The 25,097-nt window shown below is 28.4% G+C and overlaps 1 protein-coding gene across 1 annotated transcript in view; it reads left to right on the forward strand.

Annotated features, from left to right (window-relative positions):
• The window catches only part of LOC107449598 (poly(ADP-ribose) glycohydrolase), a 32,789-nt gene that overhangs the window by 2,024 nt on the left and 5,668 nt on the right, over positions 1-25,097 (forward strand). The window contains exons 2-14 of the mRNA XM_016065180.4: positions 1,658-1,718; positions 2,670-2,728; positions 5,343-5,520; positions 7,097-7,148; positions 7,257-7,349; positions 8,493-8,612; positions 11,129-11,212; positions 18,995-19,069; positions 20,276-20,368; positions 21,537-21,703; positions 22,749-22,840; positions 23,391-23,527; positions 24,628-24,775. Of these exons, the coding sequence (XP_015920666.1) occupies positions 1,658-1,718; positions 2,670-2,728; positions 5,343-5,520; positions 7,097-7,148; positions 7,257-7,349; positions 8,493-8,612; positions 11,129-11,212; positions 18,995-19,069; positions 20,276-20,368; positions 21,537-21,703; positions 22,749-22,840; positions 23,391-23,527; positions 24,628-24,775 (1,359 nt within the window). The remainder of the gene's footprint in view (positions 1-1,657; positions 1,719-2,669; positions 2,729-5,342; positions 5,521-7,096; positions 7,149-7,256; positions 7,350-8,492; positions 8,613-11,128; positions 11,213-18,994; positions 19,070-20,275; positions 20,369-21,536; positions 21,704-22,748; positions 22,841-23,390; positions 23,528-24,627; positions 24,776-25,097) is intronic.

Consider the following 25,097-nt stretch of genomic DNA (forward strand, 5'->3'; position numbering starts at 1 on the left):
ATATTCGGTAATATATTTAGCTAATTAACTAATAATATAAAACGAAAATTAAAAAAAAATAATGATTTTACTCTCTAATAAAACGAAGTAGTAATTGATAAAAAAAAAAAAAGAAATGAATAAAATTCGCAAACTTTTAAAATTCTTTTGAACAAATAAAGTTTATTGACTTATGTCCAAAAAATAAGTTTTGTTTTAACTTTATTTCTAAAAATAAAAACAACGCAAGATTTATAAATTTAAAATCAGTACATAATAGAAGCCCATTAAATAATTAGAAGTTTTATCCGAAAAGTTTTTAATAAATTTAAAAAAAAGTAAAAAAATAACCTAACAAATTTATTTACTTTGTAATTTAATTCCTTATGGGTGCCTTAAATTAGATTTCCGATAATTTTCACATTTAAAAATATAAAAAAAGTTTTGTCAGAAAATAAATAAAAAACTTACCTAATTAATGAAGAAACTTTTCTTTATAAATTCTTTTCAATAATAGATTGCGTTCAGAACAAGGTTACGACGGCGATCACGAAGTTAATCCCATTGAAAATAATCTACAAGAAACGATTTCAAATAGCGAAGGTGCGAAAACGAACATGTGATATAACGATATAAGGTCTCAAAAGTGATTCTGATTCTACCGCTCATCAGTCAAGGCCGTCTCAACATAACGAAACAATATCGTCTTCCACAGCGCGAGTTGGCATCGGAACGTAAGAGAAAGTCCTTGCGTGTATCGCTATATCGCTATATCGTTATATCGTCTTCTTCACTCGACGGCTTAAATCACATTTCTGATGTATCGCTTGGAATGAAAGTTGCTGTATCGGTTTGCCGATATAGGCGTTAAATCGATATGTCGCGATATATCGATTTATAGCCCAGTCCTACTTGTGACATATATTTAAGTTAAATCATGTGACATATATTAAATTAAATTTCCAGGTCAATATGAACCTTCTAAGATTCTATTAGTTAAAAAGTGCAAAAGTGAAAACATTTTAATTTTCCTTTTTATGAAACTAAAATTAATGTAACAGTAAATAAATCATTTTTGTTCATATTTCTTATTAACTCTCTGAGTGTTAGCCATTGTGCTGCCTTTTTACATATAGCGGCTAATGAAACAACCAACAACAATAAAAATAAATTTCTATGAATACAAAACCTTTTGGTCAAAATATAGACTTTGTCAAATTGTTCAGCAAGTCCTATTTCTGTAATGCATAAGTACTAATTTAATAACATTAAAATAAATTTTGGAATTATCTTTAATAAAGTGCAGTCATTAGAATTCCAAACTATGTTTTCCTGGAGGGAAAACCTAAAAAATAAACCTAAAGTTGTAAGATAAAAAAAAAAACTAAAGTTGTAAGATAAAAAAAAAACCTAAAGTTGTAAGATATGTCTTTAATTATAACTAATGTAGATAAAATTGTTCAACAATTACACACTGAAATTCTAAGTATTTTTTTCTTTTAAATTAAATTTAAATATTTTTTCAAAATTTAGTTTTAGATCATATATTTTTATATTTATGTCCATATATTTTATATATCATATAATTTATGTACAAATTAATATGTATTTAGGTTATTTTTAAAATTGTAGAAAAAAATTTTCATATTTTACAAATTTTGCACTTTTTAATTTCTAGCTCAAACTTCGACTATGGAGCAGAACCTTCGAGATTTACTTGCTGCAGCAGCTGAGAAGAGGTTTCTATACTATATATTTATTCTTTTAAATAAGTTACTATCAAATCTTTCTTTTCGTGTGATTTTTTTTTCTTTTCTACGATATTGAAATAAGAAAAATATTGGAATTATGACTTCTTTATTTTTGAAAAATTAATAAATGAATTTCATAGATATTTTTGCAACCTTTTACTTTCTCACAATAATTATACATTCTGTAATAGGAATGTCAATCTCAGTCCTTTAATGTTCAATATACTGCCTCCTCCTTGCAATGCAAAACTATTTAAACAATGCTACATAACTATTGTAAAACATTTTATAACTTTTTTCAACTAATTTCTTTTTATAGCTTCATTTTTTAACTAATTTCATTAAACTTTTGGAATATTTTAGTGTGGAAAAGTTTATTATTGTAATGAGAATTAAAAATTTTAAGTATTCATTATTTCTCAATAATGACTAAACTTTTTTCTAAACTACTTTAAACTAATATTTATTAATGTTAATTGAAAAAAGCAGTGTTGCTATTCCGTCACTGAATATTTGGTATTTGGCCGATATTTTGGTTGAATAATTGGTATTTGACTATTCAGCCATAACACTATTCATTACCCCCTGTTTATTATTATTGCTTGTTACTTTGTATTAATATGCCTATTTATTAGTTGCACATGCTAAAAAAATATTCTTTAGGTATATAACTGAGTGTCAATGATTTAACTCATGATTTTAAAATAAATGTTGATTAAATAAATAAAGGAAACAAAAATTATTAATTTAGCTTTTAATTGTAAAAGATGTGATGGTAAAAGAAATAGTGATCTAATTAATTGATTGTTATTTTACTGTTTTTTTAATATTAGCTCCACAATATTTTTTTGCTTGTTTTGTTTACTTAAGTTAAATGAATAATATTATTTTTCTAAGCAGTATTAGTGTATCTGTTTCTAATTTAAAGCTTTTCTATAGGATTACCAAAGCTGACAAAATTGTTGACGACAAAATACATCATAATTCACGAACTTCAAGTAAGTAGTTTAATAAAAATATATATATAAATTTCGTAATTTATTAGCTCACTTAATTAATTTTTCCTATACCTTATTCGGCATCATAATATTGTCAAATGAATGAGAATAGAGCATGCAGTTTTCCCCCTTCTTTCTCTGAAAACATCTCTTCATATTTTCTGTAGATGGGTAATTTCTCCATGTATCCTGCATTTGCAATACATGGAGAGGAAAACCTCCCACAGTTAGCCTGAGGACAAGGGGACTCTAACTCATAATCCGTTCTACCACTGAGGATATTTTACGTCAGCACTGTGGTCATTGCAAGCCGGGTGCGAAATCCTAATTGAGTTATCCCTGGGATTCGAACCCAGTTCACCTCATTGCAAAGCGAACGCTCTATTCCCTGAGCCACCACGGCGCAATCCTAACTTTAGTGAAAATTCTCTCTAGAATCGGAAAATCGGATTGTTTTCATTTGCCTCAAATGGTTATATGTTTAATTATTAAACATTTAAATTTCCTTAAAAAGCCTCCATAAGTGATACAATCATGAACAATCCCTGATCGGTTATTACGTTACATGTGCTGAATGGGAATACTCCTTCATATGCTAAAGCTATTTCAGTGCTCTTTTAGTTTTAATGACACTTATATCTTTTGATCGATCCTTATATACAGTGTTCTCTATAAGTTTTTTTCTAATGCACATTTTTTATAATTATTTATTAGATAGTATAGTTGATATCTTTTCTCAACATTTTTATTCATTTTGTAAATGTGAATATTGTAATGGTAAAAAAAAAATACTTTTATGTGTATTTATAAAATTTAATATCTGTTTCTCTTATGTATAACTAAAATGTTTGTAAATTTATAATCTAAAATATTGTTGGATTTAATTGCGAAATTTAAATGAAAGCTAAAACATAATGGCTTTCAATGCACAATAATGGTAAACATAGGATAGATGGACACAAGTTTGTAAATAATCACATGACTCCCATTTCAACTGAAAACGAAAGTAAGCCTTTTTAATGAAAAATAATTTCATAATTACCACTTTTAGAGAAGTAATAAAATAAATTGTCCATTCTTGTGTTGTTTCTGTAAAGTAAAAAGGTATTTTGAATTTGTTTTTTATTATTATTAATGTGTTTTAGTTAAACTTATTAAGTATATCAATGTGTTGTTAAAACTTTATTGATATTTATGGAGTAATAAACTAGTTTTTAAATATTATGTTTTCTTTATTTATTTATTTTCTAATGAGGGGTTGTATTGTTAGTGAAATTATACATTAGTGTAAATCCTAAAACTTTTTTTTTCAATTTAAGATTTCAATTCAATAAAAATTTGTCATTTTTGCCACCTATTAACAAAAAAACAGGGTGCGTAGCGCTTGTAAAAAGTACTTAAAGGTGCTTTTTTGGGGATTTCATTTTTAAAAGCTTTTAAAGGTGCATTTTTCAGCTGGTGTTTTTAAAAAGTGCTTTTTTTTCCTGAATAATTTTTTCCCTTCAGTGATATCTGGTGGATCCCATGCATTTCACGAAAAATGGGGTATTTGCTACGTAATCATTCACACGGACTTCATGTCGTACCCACGTTATGACTTGCGCATGCACGCACACTTGAAACCGAAACCCGAGTGCTCCAATTCGGGTGGAGAATATCAAATCCTTATGAAATGTTTTTCTTTTTAATTTATTTTAATTTTATTATTATTTATTTTATTTTACTTCCAACACTTTTTTGACGTAGGGGGTACGGGTACTTTTATTCTGAGTTCAGGGTCAAGTTGAATTCACTCGATGATGTGGAAAAGTACTGATTGTTTCGATTTATGTCTGTTTCTTTTTTGTTTTTTTTAACGCTAAAACTGTTTATAAAAAGTTTTTGTTTTTCAATGATATCACTGATTGAATATGAATTTTTTGAGTGCTTGAAAATTTTTGTAAAGTGCTTGAAAAGTTTTTAAAAAGTGCTTATTTTTTATTCAAAGATATTGCTAAGCACCCTGAAAAAAAAATTTTTTTTGTTGATAAATTTAAAATTATTTAGGTCTCTCTGAAAGATCTTAAAGTTTTTTTTTTTTTTTGGTCAAAAATTTTATTCTTTTTTAAACGAGATATGTAATTAAACTTTTACATTTTAATGTGTCACAATTAGATTTGAAATAACAATATAAATCTGTATTCTAATCTGAAAATTAAATTGGAAATACGCATAATTCTTAGGGAAAATTAAGTTTTTCATGACAACTTTGGGTGACTTAAATATTATGCTCTATGCATACTTTTTTATCTTTCTTTTATTTTTTATATTTTGAATTTGAAAACTAAATTTTGTTTTATATTTAAGATTTTAGAATAAAATTAAAATATAGATTTTAACCCCAAAAAAAATTTAAACTTTAGGCTCATTTTAGAAATCCTAAATATTTTTTCATTCAATAAAAAAAATTACTAAATATGTGATAACTTCTTATGAACTTGAAAATTTGAGACAAAAAAATTCAATGCAATGCACCCTGGTGCACTAGCGTGAAAATAAAGCATTCGATAGGACATATACTATTTAAATATTAGAAGAGCTTTAAGCAATTATTTTTCATTACCTCTGTTTGCAGCTCAAGATAAAACAGAAATATGTGAAGATTCAGAACAGATATTTGTGGCCGACTCTCAAGAACTCTTTAGTGATTCTGATGAGTTATTTCCAACCACATCAGTTGATGAAATACCCCCAACTCCTGAAGAAACTTTGGACTCCTCAGATTTTTGTAGATCTGCTGATATATTTACGGAGTAAATAATGTTCATTGATTTTTTTTTATACAAAATTGTGTGTTAATAGTAGAGTAACAAGTTTTACTTATTTTTATTATTATTATTATTTAACCAGCTGAGTACCATCTCCCCACACCAAGTAAAAACAGTCGTAAATGAGGAAGGAATCGATATTACTTACAATTTACTGCATGAAATCAATCACAAAACTGAAAAGCATAAGCCCAACAATTTAAACAGTTTCAGTTTTTTTATTATTGTCATTTGTTGCCTTTCTCATTCACTTAACGTTATTGGATTAATACAATAATGTTTATAAAAGTTCAACTCACCAATTAAACTATATAACTTTGACCTACTCTGCTAATGCCAAAGATTAACTCAAGAGATAATATTATTCTACTCCAAAAGTGATGCTTTATCAAGGCCTATATAATACTCAAGTTTTTTTATGAATTGGTACTTAGTATTAAAAAAAAATTATTTTTATTTCCATTGACTTTACATTACTTAAGCTTACTTTTAAAATAGTTTGAAAGCATAACTATAAATAAAATAAATATGTATCGCCTCCATATGAGATCCACATTGATTTTATTTATGCTCATTAAACATAATAAATGAAGTATAAATAGTTATTAATGAATGTGAAATAAACTCTCAGTGGAACTATTTTTTTTTATTAGATAGAAGTTTTTTTCATTAATGTTATCTTTTAAATAATTGAAAATAAAAAGTGTGGGCATCTGCAGTTAAATTTCCAAAAACAAATAATATCCATCTATGAGAAAAGTTTACCATCCATTTGTCTCTCCCAAACGAGCAAATAAAAATTCTTCAGTGGTTTTTAGAATTACTAGTTAAATAGTTCTTGAGTTACTAGAGAGACACTCACTAACTCATATACTAACTCATTCTTTTATTTTCATTGATAGCGTGTATAGAAATATACTTATGTTATTGAGCAACTTCATCATGTATCCTGCATGTGACATATGTAAATTAAATAATATTTTAGTTAAAAAAAACTTATTGGTAGGATATATTTATGCCTGAATTATTCCTTTTTACTAAATGTGAAGTATAAATATAGTTTCATTCATTACAGAAACTTAAAGCTGTATTACAACTTATAATTTCTGAATATGCTCCCAAAACATGTTTACAGAGTATATAATTTATTTATTTCTTTTGTACAAAATAATACCTTAATAGTAAAGTGAGAAGTTTTCCTTGTTTTTTTATTATTATTATTAAATCTGTGTTAAATATATATTTAAATTGTTTTGAAATCTATCTTAGGTCCCGCACATGTAAATTTAATAATATTTTAGTCAAAAGATTTTGAGAATATCTAAGCCAAAAATATATATTTTAATTGTTTAAAAATAGTTTTCTAGTTTCTATACATAAAGCTGCATAGCAAATTAAAATTTCTGACTATGCTCCTTAATTATCCCATTTAATAAACATTAAATATATTAAATATAAATATATTATCCTGACTTTATTTACAGCTTTGATTCTTCTTTGTGTTGTTTCATTGTGTAAATTTTTATTTTCCTATAGATTTTAATTTATTTATTTATTTCAGGAGTAGTTCTAAGATGCAGCCTCCATTAGAAAACGACACAGAGGAGGAGCAAGTAATTTTCCTCTTTTTTTTTAAAATTTTAATATTTTCTACAAAATAAATAAGTTTAGAATGTGTTCAAAATAATATTTTCATTCGTAAATTTTTTTCTTTCTTCTAGTTTAATGAGCTGTCTTTTTTCAATCGAATACCTGATTGCAGACTTCCTTTACCTAAGATGGAACCTTCAGAAAATCACTCTATTATGTTTTCGGTAAAATAAAGCTCACTGTTTATATACATGTTTATTATGTTATATTTATATGAATAAATGTTAGTGGTCTTCGAAATAAATTAATAAACCTGTTATTAATACTTTGTGCAGAATTGATTTGATTAGTTTATGACTAAATGTATAGAATGACCTCTGTTAATCAAAAACAGTTTTAGGATAAAGTTTTTGTAAAATAATTATAAATCATTAATCAAAACAAATGGATATATTTCAGTTCTGCCAAAAGTATTTTCTTCTTGCTGAAAGCGTAATAAAAAATTTTTAAAAGTTTGTCTACAAATACAAAAAATAAATAAATAATAATAGTAATACTAAGACGCTTTTTTCCTCCTGTAATTCAGAACAGTTAAAATTACTGGTGGCAGATGGTTACTCATTGCACATAAAATAAGTTCCTTACAAGTATCACCTTGAAAAAAAATTATCTAACACACTTAACTTCATTTTACCATTCAGGGTTGAACAGGTTAGAAAAGGTAAACAAATTGAAAAGGGAAATGTTATAAATGTATAAACTATTGAAGGGAAAAAAACATTCTTTTAGTTATTTTTTATTACTTTTGAAAACTTTTATAGCAATAGAAAAATGAAGAGAACTTCTGATAAATCTCAGCAAAGAGGTGTTAGCCTTGCATAACTGAATTAAAATTTTTAGGATTGTTGTTTTTATTTAAACTAAAATGCATTTATAGATATGATTTAATGCTCATTTAAAAAACTTAGTTTCCCTAATCCATTAAAAAATCATTTAAAGGCAATAAAAAGTATTTACTTCTCTTTTAACTGGCTAAAAAATTTCTTCTTCCTATTTGGACTTCCATCTAAGCTTGGTCTCTAGTACAGTAGAGCCTTAATAATCTGAATATCAAGGAATATCTTAATGTTTCTGTTATATGAATTGTTCTAAAAAAACTTTTTTTAGTTGAAAGATAACTTTTCTTTTAATTTTTCTTTTGACAATTATGTTAACCTTTTTTTTTTTTTAATTCTTTTAAAAGTTTTAACATATTTGATTTAAAAATAAATTTTTCAAATTTAAATATTTTGCATTTTAGAGATTTATATAAATGTATTTAATTTAGTATTTAAGGAAGTATCTGACTTTTCTTGTTTGTACTGTAGCCTCATATTCGTCCTGGAGATGCACCTCGTCCTTATCCAAATACTTATCGTGACTTTTGGGGATATGATCATGTTCGAATGCCATGTTCTCCCCTAAGTAAATATCCTGTTTCAGATATGGTATGTAACAGACTCTTATGTTTAGATAAACTTGTATTATTTAGATTTACATAGATATTTATTTTAATTTTTAATCCATGAATTCAAATTTCTTTTATTTCATTTTTCATTCAGAATGACTATTATAACATTTTATTGCAACCTCTACAGATTTTAAACATTTAGCATATAACTAAAGAAAAAAATAATTAAATGTACTTATAATTAAATTTTTTCTTTCACTCTAATGTAAATTGCTTTTTTTGTACAGTTTTTGATGTAAATTTAGTCATTGTGTTTAATTTAAAGGTTCAGTTTTGCTTTAAAAAACATAAGTATGTTACTATTTTTTTTTTAATTTGCTATATTTATGAACTTTTTGCTATTATTTTATATTACAGGATGTTTTTTTTTTATCTTTTATTCAATATTAAGTTGTAGATGATGCACAGAATTTTCATAAAACAGTGAATTCTCACACAGAATTTTCATGAAACACAGGGAATTCTTTATTATTCAGTTGTGTCCCAGAAAAGATGACACACCCAAAATCCTTAAATGTGTATAGCTTGGAACTATTTATTTTACTACAAAATAATTCTTACATAAAAAAACTTTCTTTTGAGTAATGGTTTGAATGTTTAAATAAATTAAATGATTGACTATAAAATTCAACAACATACATTCAGATGATCACCTATGACCAGATGACCATTCAGATGACCAGTAAGGACCAAATCCGATGTGGTTTACAACAGACTTGGATTGCGAGTTTTTATTCTTTAGTTTCTTTATATCTGGTGAACTCAAGCAAAATTATATGGAGAGTTTTTCTTACAGATGGGAATAACATTTTCGAATTAGTATTTTAAATTTTGTTGTTTATAGTTAAGCTTTTAAAATATCTTAAGAAAGATCTAAAGCAGTGATTCTCAACCTTTTTTTCTGTTGCGGCACACTTTTAACGATTTCGAAATTTGACGGCACACAATGAAAAAAATTAGATTAAAAAGTTGTTTAATTACCTATTTTGCACTGTATTAAATAGTTTGTGATAATAATTTTGAATGTGAAATAAAATAATATGTACTACAAAAGCACATTTATTAAGAGATTAATTATTTCTTTCAGCCAATTTTTTGTAAGTTAGTAACAGTTATTTATTTTTTTGCTAGTTATTAATTGTTAGCTTGTTTTCTATAATTATTAAGTGTTATTTTTTTGTGATTTCTTGTTAACTAGTTTTTTTGCTAATTATTAATTGTTAGCTTAATTTTGTTAGTTATCCTTTGTTAATTTGTTTATTCATTGCAAAGCTTACTTTGATTAACTCTTACAACATTTTTTAAAATTGTGTGTCATATACAATTTAAACACTTCTATCTCATTTTAAGATTGTCAGAAACAATACAATCGCCAACAAAGATGTTCATGCGGTTAAAGCGTGGAAAAATTATAAAAAGTACAGATATATATATATATATACTTTTCTTTAATTTAAACTTTACTCATAATTAAAAAAAAGCTTTATAATTTTTATTGTATCATTTCTAATATTTGGCGTCACATTTTAAGAATTTAGCGGCACACAAAAGTGCTGCGGCACAGTGGTTGAGAATCACTGATCTAAAGCATAAACAATCTGAAGTCAACAAACATAAGAGGAGTTGAGTCTCTATTCTGTTGAGTTTAAAAATGCTGTCATAACGAAGCATTATAAATAATGTTATGTAACAGAAAATTGTATATAAAGTGTCATTGCACTGGACAGCTTATAGCAGGGCAAAAATAAGAAATTTGTAAGTAGTACTATGATGCTATGAAGATGATTGTAACAATATTAGTGCTATGACTATAAAGATTTAGCATTATAATTGTAATAAATCTTCATTTATGATTTATTTTAGTAAAAACTATGCAAAAACATGCGCTTATAAGTAATAATTACCCTCTTAAAATGTATTTTGATAAATCTAGTAACGTAAAGTCACTATGAAGAAGACAAAGCAAGTAACTTATTAAATGCCTATTTAGTGGGAAAATTATGACAGAGCTAAAAATAAGTTGAGACTTAGTTTGATAGCATGTAAAATATTGATATTTTAAAGCATTCCAAGTACATAAATTAAAAATAGGTCTTTTTAAAAATGTATTCCTATTATCCTAGACAAAATGTCTGTTTTTCACTTTATTTGCAACTTTTAAGTTCGTTGTAATGATGTGTCAACCTCTTCTTAATGTATTAGAATAAATATTTCTCATTATTCTCTTAAAACATTTTAGTTTAAACTCAATATATTTTGAATCAAAATTAAGTAGAGAATTTTTCATGCTTCATTGTTTTGAAACTACAAAGAAAGTAAAAGCTTTGATAATAACTTTTCAAATACTGAACTTTCTTCATTATTCAATTTTTAATAATAAAAATTTTATAAACAAAGCTCGCTATAACTTGTGAAACATTTTTTTAAAAAAAATTAGAAATATTACAATAATAAAACACATTGAAACATTTGCTTAATTTTGTTTGATTTCAGAGAGGTGAAAGGCAAATAGTAAGCAGATGGGAATTAATTTGCCGCAGTCTTTGTAGAACCATTGAAACATCTGAACAACTTGAAGTAAATATTTCTAATTGTGTTTCATTTTAATTTTCTGAAAGCTGATTTTGTTTTTCATAATAATTGTTCTAATTAAGCGTTGTATAATATTGTTTGCATATCTAGTGTTTTATCATTATGATTATGAAACAACTTTAAATATTGATATATATGCATCATGGCTTGAAAGTTCCAAAATTTTTACATGCGTTCTGGGTATGCTAATCTACCAAGATACATGCCTGAATAAAACTTTTACATTCAGAAAATTTTTTAATATGTTGTAACAAGCTCCTCTTCCCCCCCACTACAGCGCCTCTGGCGGTGAACTAAGACAGTCTGCCAGGAACCGCCGTTAAGTACGGATGTTTAATTCGAGCCCAAAACCCCCCTCTTCCAAATTCTTGTATTTTTTTATCCTTGTTTTATTTTTATGTGTTTTGTCCTTTTCAATAAATATTTAGAGTTAGATAAATTTCTAGTCTTTCATTATTTATGTGAATTGGTAGAAATACAAATAAATCAGGACTTCCCCTACAAAAATGACGCCCAACTCGTGGCCGAACTAACGGTTCCTTGCTGGCTCAAATTTTTTTTTCAGAAAGTGAATGAACGTCCTGTTCAAATTGTGGAATATAATGAGGTCATCCCGTACCTCGATTGCCTGAATTTTGATTCAGTATTTCCGTTTTCCCAGCTTACCCCAGCTAGACGAGGAAAACCGGGAAAACCCTTTCCCGCTCAACATCGATAAGTATAATTTTTATAGTAGTAAGGCTTACTAAAATAAAATACTAATATTTACTATCGATTGATTTGAAACTTAGTGAAAAGATTATGCTGTATAGTAATTCTGTGTGTTAAGTTCAAATATATTATAAATATTTTGAATCATTCATTCTAAAAATAATTTTTATAAACTAAGAATCTGGTAGATAGAGAAATATATTATGAGAGTTAGCTATCTTTTTATGTTTCAAAATGAATATATATTGTGCAAAAGTTAAAAAAGGTGCATTCTAAAATATTTAAGCATTGATTTTTTTCTCATTTAAGAAGTGTGTTTAAAATTATTCATCTATTTGATTATTATGTTATGAATATCACTTTCGATTAATACTTGCGCGTCTGTGAATCAGACAAGATTCTTTCTTTATTGCTTTCTGTGGCGCCAAAACCACAGACGAATTTCTTTCATGGTAAAATGAGAGTGTTTGTAAACCGAAACTGAAACTTATGCTAATGATTATCAAGAACTTATGTCTTAGTTGTTGTTATATTGTATTTTGTTTTATTTTCATTGGTCTCAATTACAGATATAAATTGAATTTAGCTAAGGTTGTAATAAAACTTGTTATTTAAAAGAAAAAATATTCAAAACTAAGAAAGAGGAAAAGAAATTTAAGAATATGTTGCTTCTTTTTAATTTATTTATGTAACTTGTAGTATAGTTTTATTATTACAATTTCTATTTGTTACTACTTTTTTTTAAAAAAGAAAAGGGAAGATTTTTTTTTCTATTGCTATGTGTTTTTTATGTATGTTTCTATATTGAATACACTTAAGTAACAAAGGTGGATAATTTTGATAAATGAAGAGTAGTGTATTTTGGTAAAAAAAAAAATTTTATCTTGGTTTAATAGAATTTTATCCAGAAAAATATAAGTAAAATGTCTGTATAGTGTTTATACAGTATAATATTTATTGTTCAAAATATTGATTTATTTACAATATTGGTGTTTTATATGGGAATTTTGTTTATGTACTGATAGTTATAATTTACATTACCACTACTTGCTTTATAACTAATACATCGTATATTTTCATTTCCCATTGATTATATTAACTGGTTCAAATTATCTCAAATAATATTGTGTGATAGGGTATCTATAATTAGAAACATTTTATATTAAATAATAAGTGACATTTCATTATCAGTGACATTTTAAGACTATTGGGGGTATTAAACAATATCTATTAAGTGGTGCTTTCACAATCTGCTACAATGACATTTTTAGGAAAGGGAAAAAAGGTCGATTTATGTGTATTAGCTGAAGAAATGGGTCTCAAGGTTCCCCCCCATGCTAAAGTCATTCAAATTAAGAAACTGATCACAGAAAATGAAGCATACGATGAAGAATTTTGCCTCAACGTGTTACAAAATATTATTGATGACAGAGTCGAAAAAGAAAGAAGCGAAAAATTAAATAGAGAAAAAGAAGAAGAGCAAAATCGAATAATGAAAGAAAAGGAACAAGAACAGAATTTTGAGCTAGAAAAATTACGTTTGCAAATTGAAGCCCAAAAATCCATACAACCATCATCTGGTTTAAATAGTAGTTGTCCTGTCAACTTACAATTAAAGAAATTACTACCTGAATTCAATCCCAAAGAGGACGATATGGTTTTATATCTCAACTTATTTCAACGCCAATTGAAATTTTTAAAAGTAGACAAAGAGAATTGGGTAGCTTATTTACTTGGTGTCCTGCCAAACGATATTGCGCAACTCATCGCAAGAGAAGCAGAAGATAAAGCCCAAGATTTTGACTATATCAAAGAAATGCTTCTGAAAAGATTTAAGCTAAGTGCAGAAAAGCTTCGACAGTTGTATGCCACTCACAGAAAAACACCTGAGAAAACTTGGAAAGATTTTCATTTTGAACTCCAAACTTTTTTTGAAAATTGGTTAATGGAATTAGACATTAAAAATTTTGGTGAATTAAAAAACTTGATGATCGTCGATCAAATGAAGAAAAGAATTCCTCCAGAAGCTAAAGAGCACTTCTTAGATGTCTGGTGTGAATGGAAAACGCCTGAAGATTTAATTGAGAAAATGGATGCGTATGAAAATCTTCGAATGAACAAAAAAGATTTGCAGAAAACAAATACAGAAAAGAAGCTTAATTTGAAACAAACAGAATCACAAAGACTTTATAACCAAAACAAGTATTCGCGTAGTCCCAGGGTACAATATGACCAGAAATATAACATGCATTCTTTCAGACAAGAAAATAGGCGAGATACTGGAGTTCAAAGTCATAACAAGCAGGACTTTTATAATAATGAAAGAATTCCCAGAAGAAATGATTTTATGTATGATGATCAACATCATAAAGTAAACAATGACAGATTTGAAGAGAGCAGAACTGGTAGAAGGTGCTATGGATGTGGTGAACCTGGCATTATCAAATCTCGCTGTCCTAAATGCAATCCATCTAGCACAAACTCTTCTCCCAGTGTTGGAAACGTCCTCTTCCAGTCATGTGTAGACGAATCATCGCAACTAGCTATATTGAGTATAACAGTAAATGGACTCTTGGGTACTGCATGTGCTGACAGTGGAGCAAGCCATTGTATTGCAGGAGAACGGTTGTATCAAATTCTCAAACAAGAAGGTGCAGACTTTCAAGAGACCCGACTCACTATGACACTTGCTGACGGAGAAAAACGACAAGTGGAAGCCTTCACTACTTTGGTAGATATAGGACTTGAAGGAAGAGTCTTTAAAACAAACTTAATTGCGTTACCCCATGCTATAGAAAATCGTACTCTTCTTGGTACAGATTTCCTTCAAGATGCTGCTATCGTTCTTGATCTGAAAAGTCGCAGATGGTTCTTCAACGATTTTCCGCGACGAAAATTTAATTTTGCTGAGGAAGCCAATTTGTGTGATATCAAGAATACGCTATGTGCTGAATCCAATACTTGTCAACTGAGAGAGGAAGAAGGTCAACAACTGTCAAGTGAAGAAAAAAACAAACTCAACACCCTGTTGAAACAGTATGAAAGAATCTTCGAACCAGGGGGAGATGCTACTCCATACGCAAAACATTACATCAATACTGGTGATCATCCTCCTGTATCTGTTCCCCCGTACAGATTACCTCCTTCTAAGAAAGAAGAGTTGAAGAGACAAATTGATGATTTGCTAGAGAAAGATGTAATTGAAGAGTGCGAGTCGCCTTACGCCGCACCCGTGGTTTTAGTTCCTAAACCGAACGGTTATAGACTCTGCGTGGACTATCGAAAACTAAATGAGAAAACTTTACCCGATACATATCCATTACCCAGAATGGATGATTTATGGCATGATGCAAAAACATGTAAATATATGTCAACCATTGACTTAACAGCTAGCTATCATCAGGTAGAAGTTAACCCAGCTGACAGAGATAAAACAGCATTCATCTGTTCTTCTGGCACTTTCCGATTCAAAAGAATGCCTTTTGGTTTACGAAACGCTGTAGCAACGTTCCAACGCCTGATGGATCGTTTCCGCAATGGACTTCCTTCAGTAAAACTGCTGGTTTACCTAGATGATCTGTTTGTGTTGTCACCTACCTTTGAACAACATATCCAAGATCTGAAAGATGTCTTTGACCGTCTTGACAAATTTCGACTTAGTGCAAACAGAAAGAAATGTAAATTTGCATGTTCTAAAGTAAAGTATCTTGGACTTTGGATAACATCTGAGGGAATTGAAACAGACCCAGATAAAGTAAATGCCATCACCTCCATGCCTTCTCCAAGAAACGTGAAACAAGTTCAGTCGTTTATACAAACATGTTCATGGTATCGAAAATTTATTCCTGGTTTTTCCGAAATTGCCAGACCACTTACCAATTTGACAAAGAAAAATGCCTCTTGGGAATGGGGTGTTGAACAGCAAAAAGCATTTGAAGAACTGAAACAAAGCTTGATTTCTCCTCCAATTCTAAAGCAAGCGGATGAAACTAAACCATTCCTCATACGGACAGACGCTAGTAACTACGCTTTGGGTGCTGTCCTTTTGCAAAAACACGAAACTCAAGAACATCCTGTAGAATACGCAAGCAGATTGCTGAGTTCTGCGGAACGGAATTACTCGACAACAGAGCGTGAGGCCCTTGCTGTCATTTGGGCACTTCAGAAATTCCGAGGATACGTGGAAGGCACCGAAGTCATCATTTCGTCCGATCATCAACCTCTCAGATGGCTCATGAGTTTAAAATCTCCGTCTGGAAGACTGGCGAGATGGGCCCTGCAGCTGCAAGAGTTCAATCTTAAGATAGAATACCTCCCCGGGAAATCGAACTATGTGGCAGACATGCTTTCAAGACCCATATGTCAAACTGATGAAGTATTCTGCGAAGCTTCCACTATTTCCGTAGACTTCCCTAAGAAAACACCTAAAGAAATAAGAGAGGAGCAAATGAAAGATGAAGAGCTTAAGAAAATAATTACATGTTTTGAAGATCCAGAAAAAGGAGTAGACTATTCCAATTGGACACAAAGAGGATATATAATGAATCAAGGCGTATTATTCCGATATTCTCCTGCTTCAGATGCTGAAGAAGCACAGTTGGTAGTACCCTTGCATGAAAGAGCGCAAATTTTAAAATTACACCATGACGCTCCAAGTGCTGGACATTACGGAGTAGAGGGAACATTAAATAGAATAAATCAACGATATTATTGGACTGGTATGAGATCCTTCATAGCTGACTATGTTAAGAGCTGTGTTGAATGCGCCAGATACAAAGCCAGTAATCAAAAACCTTGTGGACTTCTGCAGACACCAATATACAGTCAATGATTTGAAACCTTGGCAATAGATCTCTTTGGACCATTACCGACAACTAAAGAGGGTAAATCCTGGATTTTTATAGTGGAAGATTGTTCAACTAAGTGGGTAGAATTATTTTCTCTCACTACAGCCACTGCTAAAGAATGCGCCACTGTTCTTGTGGAAGAGATCTTTCTTCGCTATGGGATTCCTCGAAGAATAATAAGTGATAAAGGAACTCAGTTCGTCTCTGCTGTCATGCAGCAATTGTGTTTCCTTTTGAAAATAGATCAGAACCTTACACCAGTATATCACCCACAGGCGAATCCTGTAGAGCGCAAAAATCGTGACCTGAAGCCACGTCTTGCAATCCTTGTAGGACAAGATCACACTTCCTGGGCTGAAAAACTTCCTATGATTAGATTCGCCATGAACAGTGCAAAGTGTGAAACAACTGGCGAAACAGCATCATTTCTCATGTTTGGACGAGAAATGAGAACCATAGATGACGTTACGAGTGATTTTCGCGCCATCGTCAACAACGATAATTTCGTGCCCGAGATCACTCCCTACCTAAAAAGATTAGCCAATATCTCTAATGACATCCGAGATAGAGTTGAATCCAAACAAGATCAGAGAAAGACCTATGCAGATCAAAAGCGTCAAAAATCACCACAGTACGCACCTGGTGATAAAGTATGGGTTACTTTGCATCCTAAGAGCAATGCTGCAAAATCAAAGTCGGCCAAGTTCATGCCAAAGAGAGATGGACCGTACATCATCCTCACCCAAAGGTCCCCAACATCGTATGAAGTGGCCCACGTTGATAAGCCAAATGAACCGTTAGGACAGTATCATGTATCTGCATTGAAAAAGTGTTCTGATGAAAAAGCAGTGCCGGTGGCACCTTTACGTAAACGAGGCAGACCAAAAACTCTTGATTCTGACCCAAAAACCTTGATGACCCTCAGAAGAAGCCAAAAACGAAAAAGTGCTGGTCCCTCAACGAGACGTTAAATCGGAACCAGAGGGGGAGTGTAACAAGCTCCTCTTCCCCCCCACTACAGCGCCTCTGGCGGTGAACTAAGACAGTCTGCCAGGAACCGCCGTTAAGTACGGATGTTTAATTCGAGCCCAAAACCCCCCTCTTCCAAATTCTTGTATTTTTTTATCCTTGTTTTATTTTTATGTGTTTTGTCCTTTTCAATAAATATTTAGAGTTAGATAAATTTCTAGTCTTTCATTATTTATGTGAATTGGTAGAAATACAAATAAATCAGGACTTCCCCTACAATGTCCATTTTCAAAAAATTAAGACCACAATTTATTTAACTTTTTTTTATCTTTTAATAGTGTTCAGTAAAAAAAAATAAAAATCCAGATGAGATATTTTAAAAACATTCATAATATAAATTTTTTTAAGCAAAAAAAGGAAAAAAACAAATTTTTTTTTTTTTTTTTTTTTTTTAGTATTTTTAGGTCGAAGGAAAATTTTAAAAATGTATATAAATCTGAATTAGACAGGGATTTTAGACAAACTTTGCTTATTAAAACTCCATAACACTGATAATTTCATTAAAGATTTGATGCAAATGCTTAGTATAAGCTTTAAAAATAATATCGCTTTTATGTTTGCATTCATATTGCAATTGCAATTTTTTCTTTCATACTCAATGGTTGGGGTCAACTTTTTTTAATAGAAAAAAGCATGAGCAGGGAACTAAAAAGAATAAGTTAACATTATTTGATAGACTCTTATGATGAAATTAAATTCAGTAGCATTTAAGTTTTATCAAAAGTAATTTATTTTCTTTCCCTTTTTTGTACAGTTTATCCAAATAATCCAAAAGCTTGACGACTTTTGTCAAAATTTGATGGGGTACTTACTCATTTACATCATTTTTGTGTATTTCAGATTAAATATTTACATGTTTAATGGGGTACACAATTGTAAAAAATACTTAGCAAATTATAATTTTTGTGAATATATAATTTTTATGAGTAACAAATGAGTAAGTTTAATTATAAAAAGTAAACTATTCTTTTGACAAAACTATTACAGCTAGTACGATTATAAATGATATTTAACATGATTAAAAATTATATGCTTTAGGTAATAACAACTGAAAAGATTTATAAATATTAATCTTAAGTATCTAGATCTTCATTTTTTTCATTGATAAATTCTAATATTGACCTAACTTAATATTGATGATTTAATTCAGGATCATGATTCTAGATTTTTTTTTTTCTAGGAAGCAATCATGGAATACAATTCTCAGTACAGAAATCTTTGGAACTTTAATGCATTGCACGCATTTTTTAACCAGGTAATATTTATGTTCTTTAGATGATTTTATTACCAATTTTCTGTATTATCTATTCTATTTATACTAAATATTTTTTGAGAAATCTTTTATTTTGTTAAATTACAAGTGTTTAATGCTGCATTAACTATATACATTATCACCTATCATTATAAGTGTCTAATAATATTTCATATACTATAAAATTAAATTAGTGCTGATACAAATGCAATTTTTGAGTTATCCAGTTGCAGCAAAAGGTATTATTACCATAATTTTAAAAAAATTAAGTAAAAATATATTAGATTAAGAAAAGCTCAAATTAGGTTTTATTTAATTTACATTATGAGAAAAAGCTAACTTATCACTATTATCCAAGAATGAAAGGTAATATTCTTAAATAAAGTGAGATCATTTGTATTACATTTTTGCCGTCATCTTTACTTTTCACTGTATTAAAAAATTTATAGTTTTTATTTTTGATTAATTTTTTGTAAAAGTATTTTTAAAGTATGAATATATATAATATTATATACAACCTGACGATAATTGGCCCCTTCATCATCAACACCTACCTATGATCAAATGCCAAGCCTCATTTTCGGGGCTGGTAGGTATCCTTTAATGACCATGGTAGGAATAATTTCAAGCTTGGTCAAACAACATGGGCAGTGCCTGAGCTGATACTCCTCTCTCCAAAGTTCCACACACAAGAAAAGTTTCAGCCTCGACAGATTTAATGTGCACCTTGCTGCGTGTACACGACTGTGGTTTTGCCGACGGCCAAGATCGAACTCTTTCACCACCTTTCCATCCACCGGTGTGAATAACATCTTAATTGAGCGTGACTATTGATCCTTTCAAAAAATCTGGTTGATTTTTTTAAAATGGGATAATAGATCATTACATTAAAAGTTTTAAATGGACCAAGCATTTCATATTTGGGAATTTCAGTTCAGAAGTTTTTCCTCAATACATAACTTTTTCATGGAGTAACTGTAGAAAAAACTTTTTTAAAAAATCTGTAAATGAAAATATCTTGTGCTCAATTGGTCATAGAATATCAATGCTTGTTTTTTTTTTATTTGCGGATTATTGTATTTTATTTTTCATGTACCAATATAGTATTTTTTTATTTTTAGTGAAATATATATATATATATATATTTGCCTATTTTATTTTACATGTACCAATATAATATTTTTTATTTTTAATGAGATATTTTTTTAGTGTCTTGAAGACCATGAACGTGTACATTTTTTTGAGACAATTCTTCCAGTGATGATAGAAATAGCTCTAGATTTACCTAATATCTGCACACAGGTCAGTAGTCAATTGCTATATGTAGTATGTCCTATATATATATATATATATATATATATATATATATATATATATATATATATATATATATATATGACAATAGATTATTATAACAATAAGACATAATAACAAAAATATAATAAAAATTATCACTCCCCAGCACCCAACAACAATAATACTTATATAACAATGTGACAAACAGCAAAAGCTGCAAGCCATGTTGCTATTGGCTGGAACCCCTACAAATATCAATAACATCAACATTGCCCACAGGTTTTGCTGTTTGCCACGTTGCTATAACAAAACTCGGTTCTTGTTTCATTAAAGGGTATGTATTATTGGTGTTGGCTGCTGAAGAGTTATAACAATTTTTATTATATTTTTGCTATTTATGTCTTGTTGTTATAATGTAAAACATTTATTAATTCTGCTCCAATTTTCATCGGCAGCTTTTGCTTGTGTTTATTGAAATATATTGGTTCCGTAAAGTTTTTTTTAATTTTTTCAAAATTTTAATTCATTATATATATATATCTATACACACACACATGCTAGGTGTTTTAAATATGATTGATGATTTAAAAAAAGAGCTTAGTATAACAGAAAAGTGGTTATAGTTAAAAGTCAATTCTTGCCACAAATTTATGTGACTAGACATTAATTTTTTTCTTAGAATGTCTGTTTTTAATTTAAAAGTTTTTACAGATAGTGCTGAAAATTGCAAACCAATAAATGAAAAAGAAAAACATTGAAAAGCACATCAAAAGCTTTTAAAATCCTTTCAATGAAATAAATATTGCATAACAATATTTTGAAATATCTGCCATCAGTCACAATCAATCAGGGAACAAATTTTCTAATTCGACAGAAAAAATGGTAGATAGGACTACTGCTTCATTTGTTGGTTAAAATTTTGAACTAAGACTTCTTACTTTGAAGATGAGGTAAAAAATGTATGGCTTGTCGGATAAATTTTTTACAAAGAAATTTTTTTTAAGATTTAACTATTTTCTCATTATACTATAATGTTAAAATAATGATTTCAACTTTATGGTATAAATATTTTTAATAAGGTTATATAAATTTTTTTTAATAAGTTTCACTTTCCCATTTGCAATTTTTAATTTTCAGCTTGGAATACTTGATTACATATAAAAAATTTTTTCAGCCTCCTCCTCTAATGAAAAAGAATAAAGATAGGTATGTCACTATGTCACAGAAACAAATTGGCTGTCTTTTACTGAATGCTTTTTTCTGCACATTTCCTAGAAGAAACCATTATCCCCGAAAAGAAAAATTTGAATATTCAAGTTATCCTGATATCAATTTTAATCGGTGAGTTTTTATTATTGTAAACCAATTACTTTAACTAAATATTCATTTATTTTATTAGTTTCTGTTATTTTTTATATATTCTATAGTAATTTATTCTCAGCATTGTATCATCAATATTTTAAATTATGCATACCTATAATTTTTCCTGATGTCATTTTTAACTTAGCGTTATATAGTTACTATGTTGAAAAATATTAATATGGTTGTTTTTTAAAGAAATCTGAAACATTTTACTTTGTAAGAATAATTTATTCCATTGTATAAATGTCACCAAATAAAAAAAAAGGGAAGTTACTTTTTTATTTAAGTATCAAACTTTATATTTAAAATATAAATAAGTGAACTGTATTATGTGAGAATTCTTCTTTAAAAATTAAAAGTTTTGTTTAGAACAGAATATTTCTTTTCTTACTAAATCAACAGTATTCTATAATTTCAACAAACTTGGTAAGACTTGTATAATTTTTTCTTCAAATATACTTTTGTAAGAGATTTGGTTTTTTATCATAACAGCTGTAATGTTGCCAATGTCTCTTGAGTTCATTGGAACTTTTTGTAAAATACTTTTGTGTCACATAAAATTTGTTTAAATACATTTTTAACTCAAAATTAACTTCTAAAAGGTATACTTTCTATTTGAGTGTTTTATAATAGTCAAGTGATATAGATTAAACTCGGGTGTTGAATAATTGGGGTTCTACTGTATATCAAAAACAAATTTTGATATTCTAGTTTTGAGGATATAAGGTCTCCAATAATTTACTCACTATAATTAAACTGTTTTAACAATGAAAGTCAGTTGAAATTTGTAACCTGTATAGTAAAACTCAAATGCTCTAAAATCTAAATCTATATACTAGTTTCCCCTTTGCCTTACTGCTAATGAAGGGGGAGGACTTAAATAACTTATTAAATCTTGTTAATATTCTTATTTTTATATTTTCAGGATATTGAAAAAAATTATATATAAAACATATTCCTAACATTCCCATTTTCCAGGTAATATTTGAATAAATTTCATCTGTGTCCCAATAATTTCTTTTAGGCTCTACTTTGGTGTTAAGAATAAAATAGTCCCTCGAAATGCAGAGAAGTTAAAGTGCCTTTTAAGTTATTTCAGACGCATCACGAGTCAAGGTAAATGTTTAAAATTTTAATTATTTTCTAAGAAACAATTTTTATTTATTTATTTTATTTATTTATTTTTTGTAAAACTTCTAGTCTTATATAAACTTTTATCTGTATCAAAATAAATAATTTATACTTATTTGCTTCAAATTTCTTTTATATGTTTAATGTAAAACTGCAATTGCTATAATTGAGAAAAATTTGGGTTATTTATTGTCAATTTTTAAATGAAATCAAATTTATTATAATTACAAAAAAAATTTCCTTATTTAATAATTTTTTTATTTGCAAAATAAATTATAAAGCAGAATGTTATAGGGTGAACGAGGCATAAGGAAAATTTAGGCAGCCCTTGGTAAATTTTTGGTCTAATGGAATTAAATTGGTATAAAAGTTTTATTATAAATAAAAAAAAATGTGTTTCAACTATAATTATAAAACAAGCTATAATTATAAATTATTACTATCTCAATATACTTTGATTTCTATTATTTTTAAGACATTTGTCAAATGTTATCAAAAATTAAATTTTAGTCCTATTGGAAAATTTATATTACAGTGCCCAGTGGAACTGTAACATTTCATAGGCAATCTCTCAAAAACTTGCCTGAATGGAAATATTCAAAAAAGGGTTTAAAAACTGCAATTGTAAAGTCTAGTGGTCTAATAGAAACTGAAGGTCATGGCATGTTTCAGGTATTTATTCAATTTTATGATTCTTTTTTTTAGAAAAATAGGATAAATTTTTATAACCAATCAAAAATTGTCTTTTCTGAATATTATTTATTTTACCTGTTTCTGGTTCATATTCGTGACAAACGTATTTTTTTGTGGATTTCTATAATAATTTTAATTCCTAAATTATTTTAATAAAATAGTGTAAAGTCTACTTTTCAATTAGTAAATGTTTTACTTTTTACTATTACCAATAAAAACCAACTAATTGGATACATTTGTTCCATTAATCTACTCATCATAATTCCTTTTTTTTTTAATATCATCTATTATTTTTATTAATTTGGGATATAATTTTGTTGAAGTATCAACATATTGTATTACTAACTATTTAAGTTTTATTTTTAACCTACATTTTTTTTATCAAGTTTAACTACTGAATTAATTTTTAATCCATTAACATTTTTCTTTTTACCAGTTATCCATTAATATTTTACTTTAAAGTAAATAATAAGAATAAATAATTCATAATAAGAAAAAATAATTCATATCAGGAAATTATCTGGCATTTTCTTTTGTGAAAACAATAAATACCATATTTTTTGTAAAGAATATTGGTGTGGTTCTAAGCCATCCTTGACCCCAGGTCAGTTGTTTCTCTTTCCTCACCACCTCCTTGAGTACAGCACTACATCCTCACATGAATATTACAATTTTTTTAATTGTATACAATAGAAATGACTCATTTTTTCACTAAAATTCTAGTATTTCTAAATTTCCCATAGAGTTAACATGTGTACCAGGTTGGCATTTTCTAGAATGTTTGTGAGCGGCTTGAATTTTCGTAGAAATAAATTATTTATAAAATAAGTAGTATATCTAAAATGATATATTTTATGTAACTGAACAATGAATATCTTGGTTACATCAGACAGTTTCTATTTCAAACTGTTTAGCTCGAACAGGCCTTTGAATCTTAGCTACCCGATATTACACCACCTTTCCCAAAATCTTTATAAGTAAGGTAACATTATGTAATATAATATGTATTGTATATAATATGTATTGTATATAATATGTATTGTATGTAAAATCTGAAAATTATTTTATTGTTTTAACAGGTTGATTTTGCCAACAAATTTGTTGGTGGTGGTGTATTAGGCCATGGATGCGTACAAGAGGAGATACGATTTATCATTTGTCCAGAGTTGATTGTGAGTCGTCTTCTTGTAGAATGCCTGGGTCCAACAGAAGCCCTTATAATTACAGGTATGGCTTATAATTACAGGTATGGAATATTGATATCCATAAAAGGAAACATAACAAAAATAATTAAAAGAACATTCTATGTACTATTTTCTAAAAATTCTGACATGCTCAATTAGTTCCATTACTCGTGATGGGGCAGGGTAAATATTGGTCATTTTAATAGTTTTCACATTTTATAAGCTAAACAAAATAAATGCTGCCAGCTTCACTGTAGTTCATTGGGGATTTCAATACAATTTTTTTTCCTTCAAATAATGAACACTGCAATTACTTTACTTTGGCTAGATTTATCAAAATGTTTTCTAAATTTTCATCTATATCC

The sequence above is a fragment of the Parasteatoda tepidariorum genome, chromosome 4, assembly GCF_982258835.1.
Source record: "Parasteatoda tepidariorum strain Cologne lab strain chromosome 4, Ptep-v5.0, whole genome shotgun sequence".
Classification (NCBI taxonomy): Eukaryota; Metazoa; Arthropoda; class Arachnida; order Araneae; family Theridiidae; genus Parasteatoda; species Parasteatoda tepidariorum.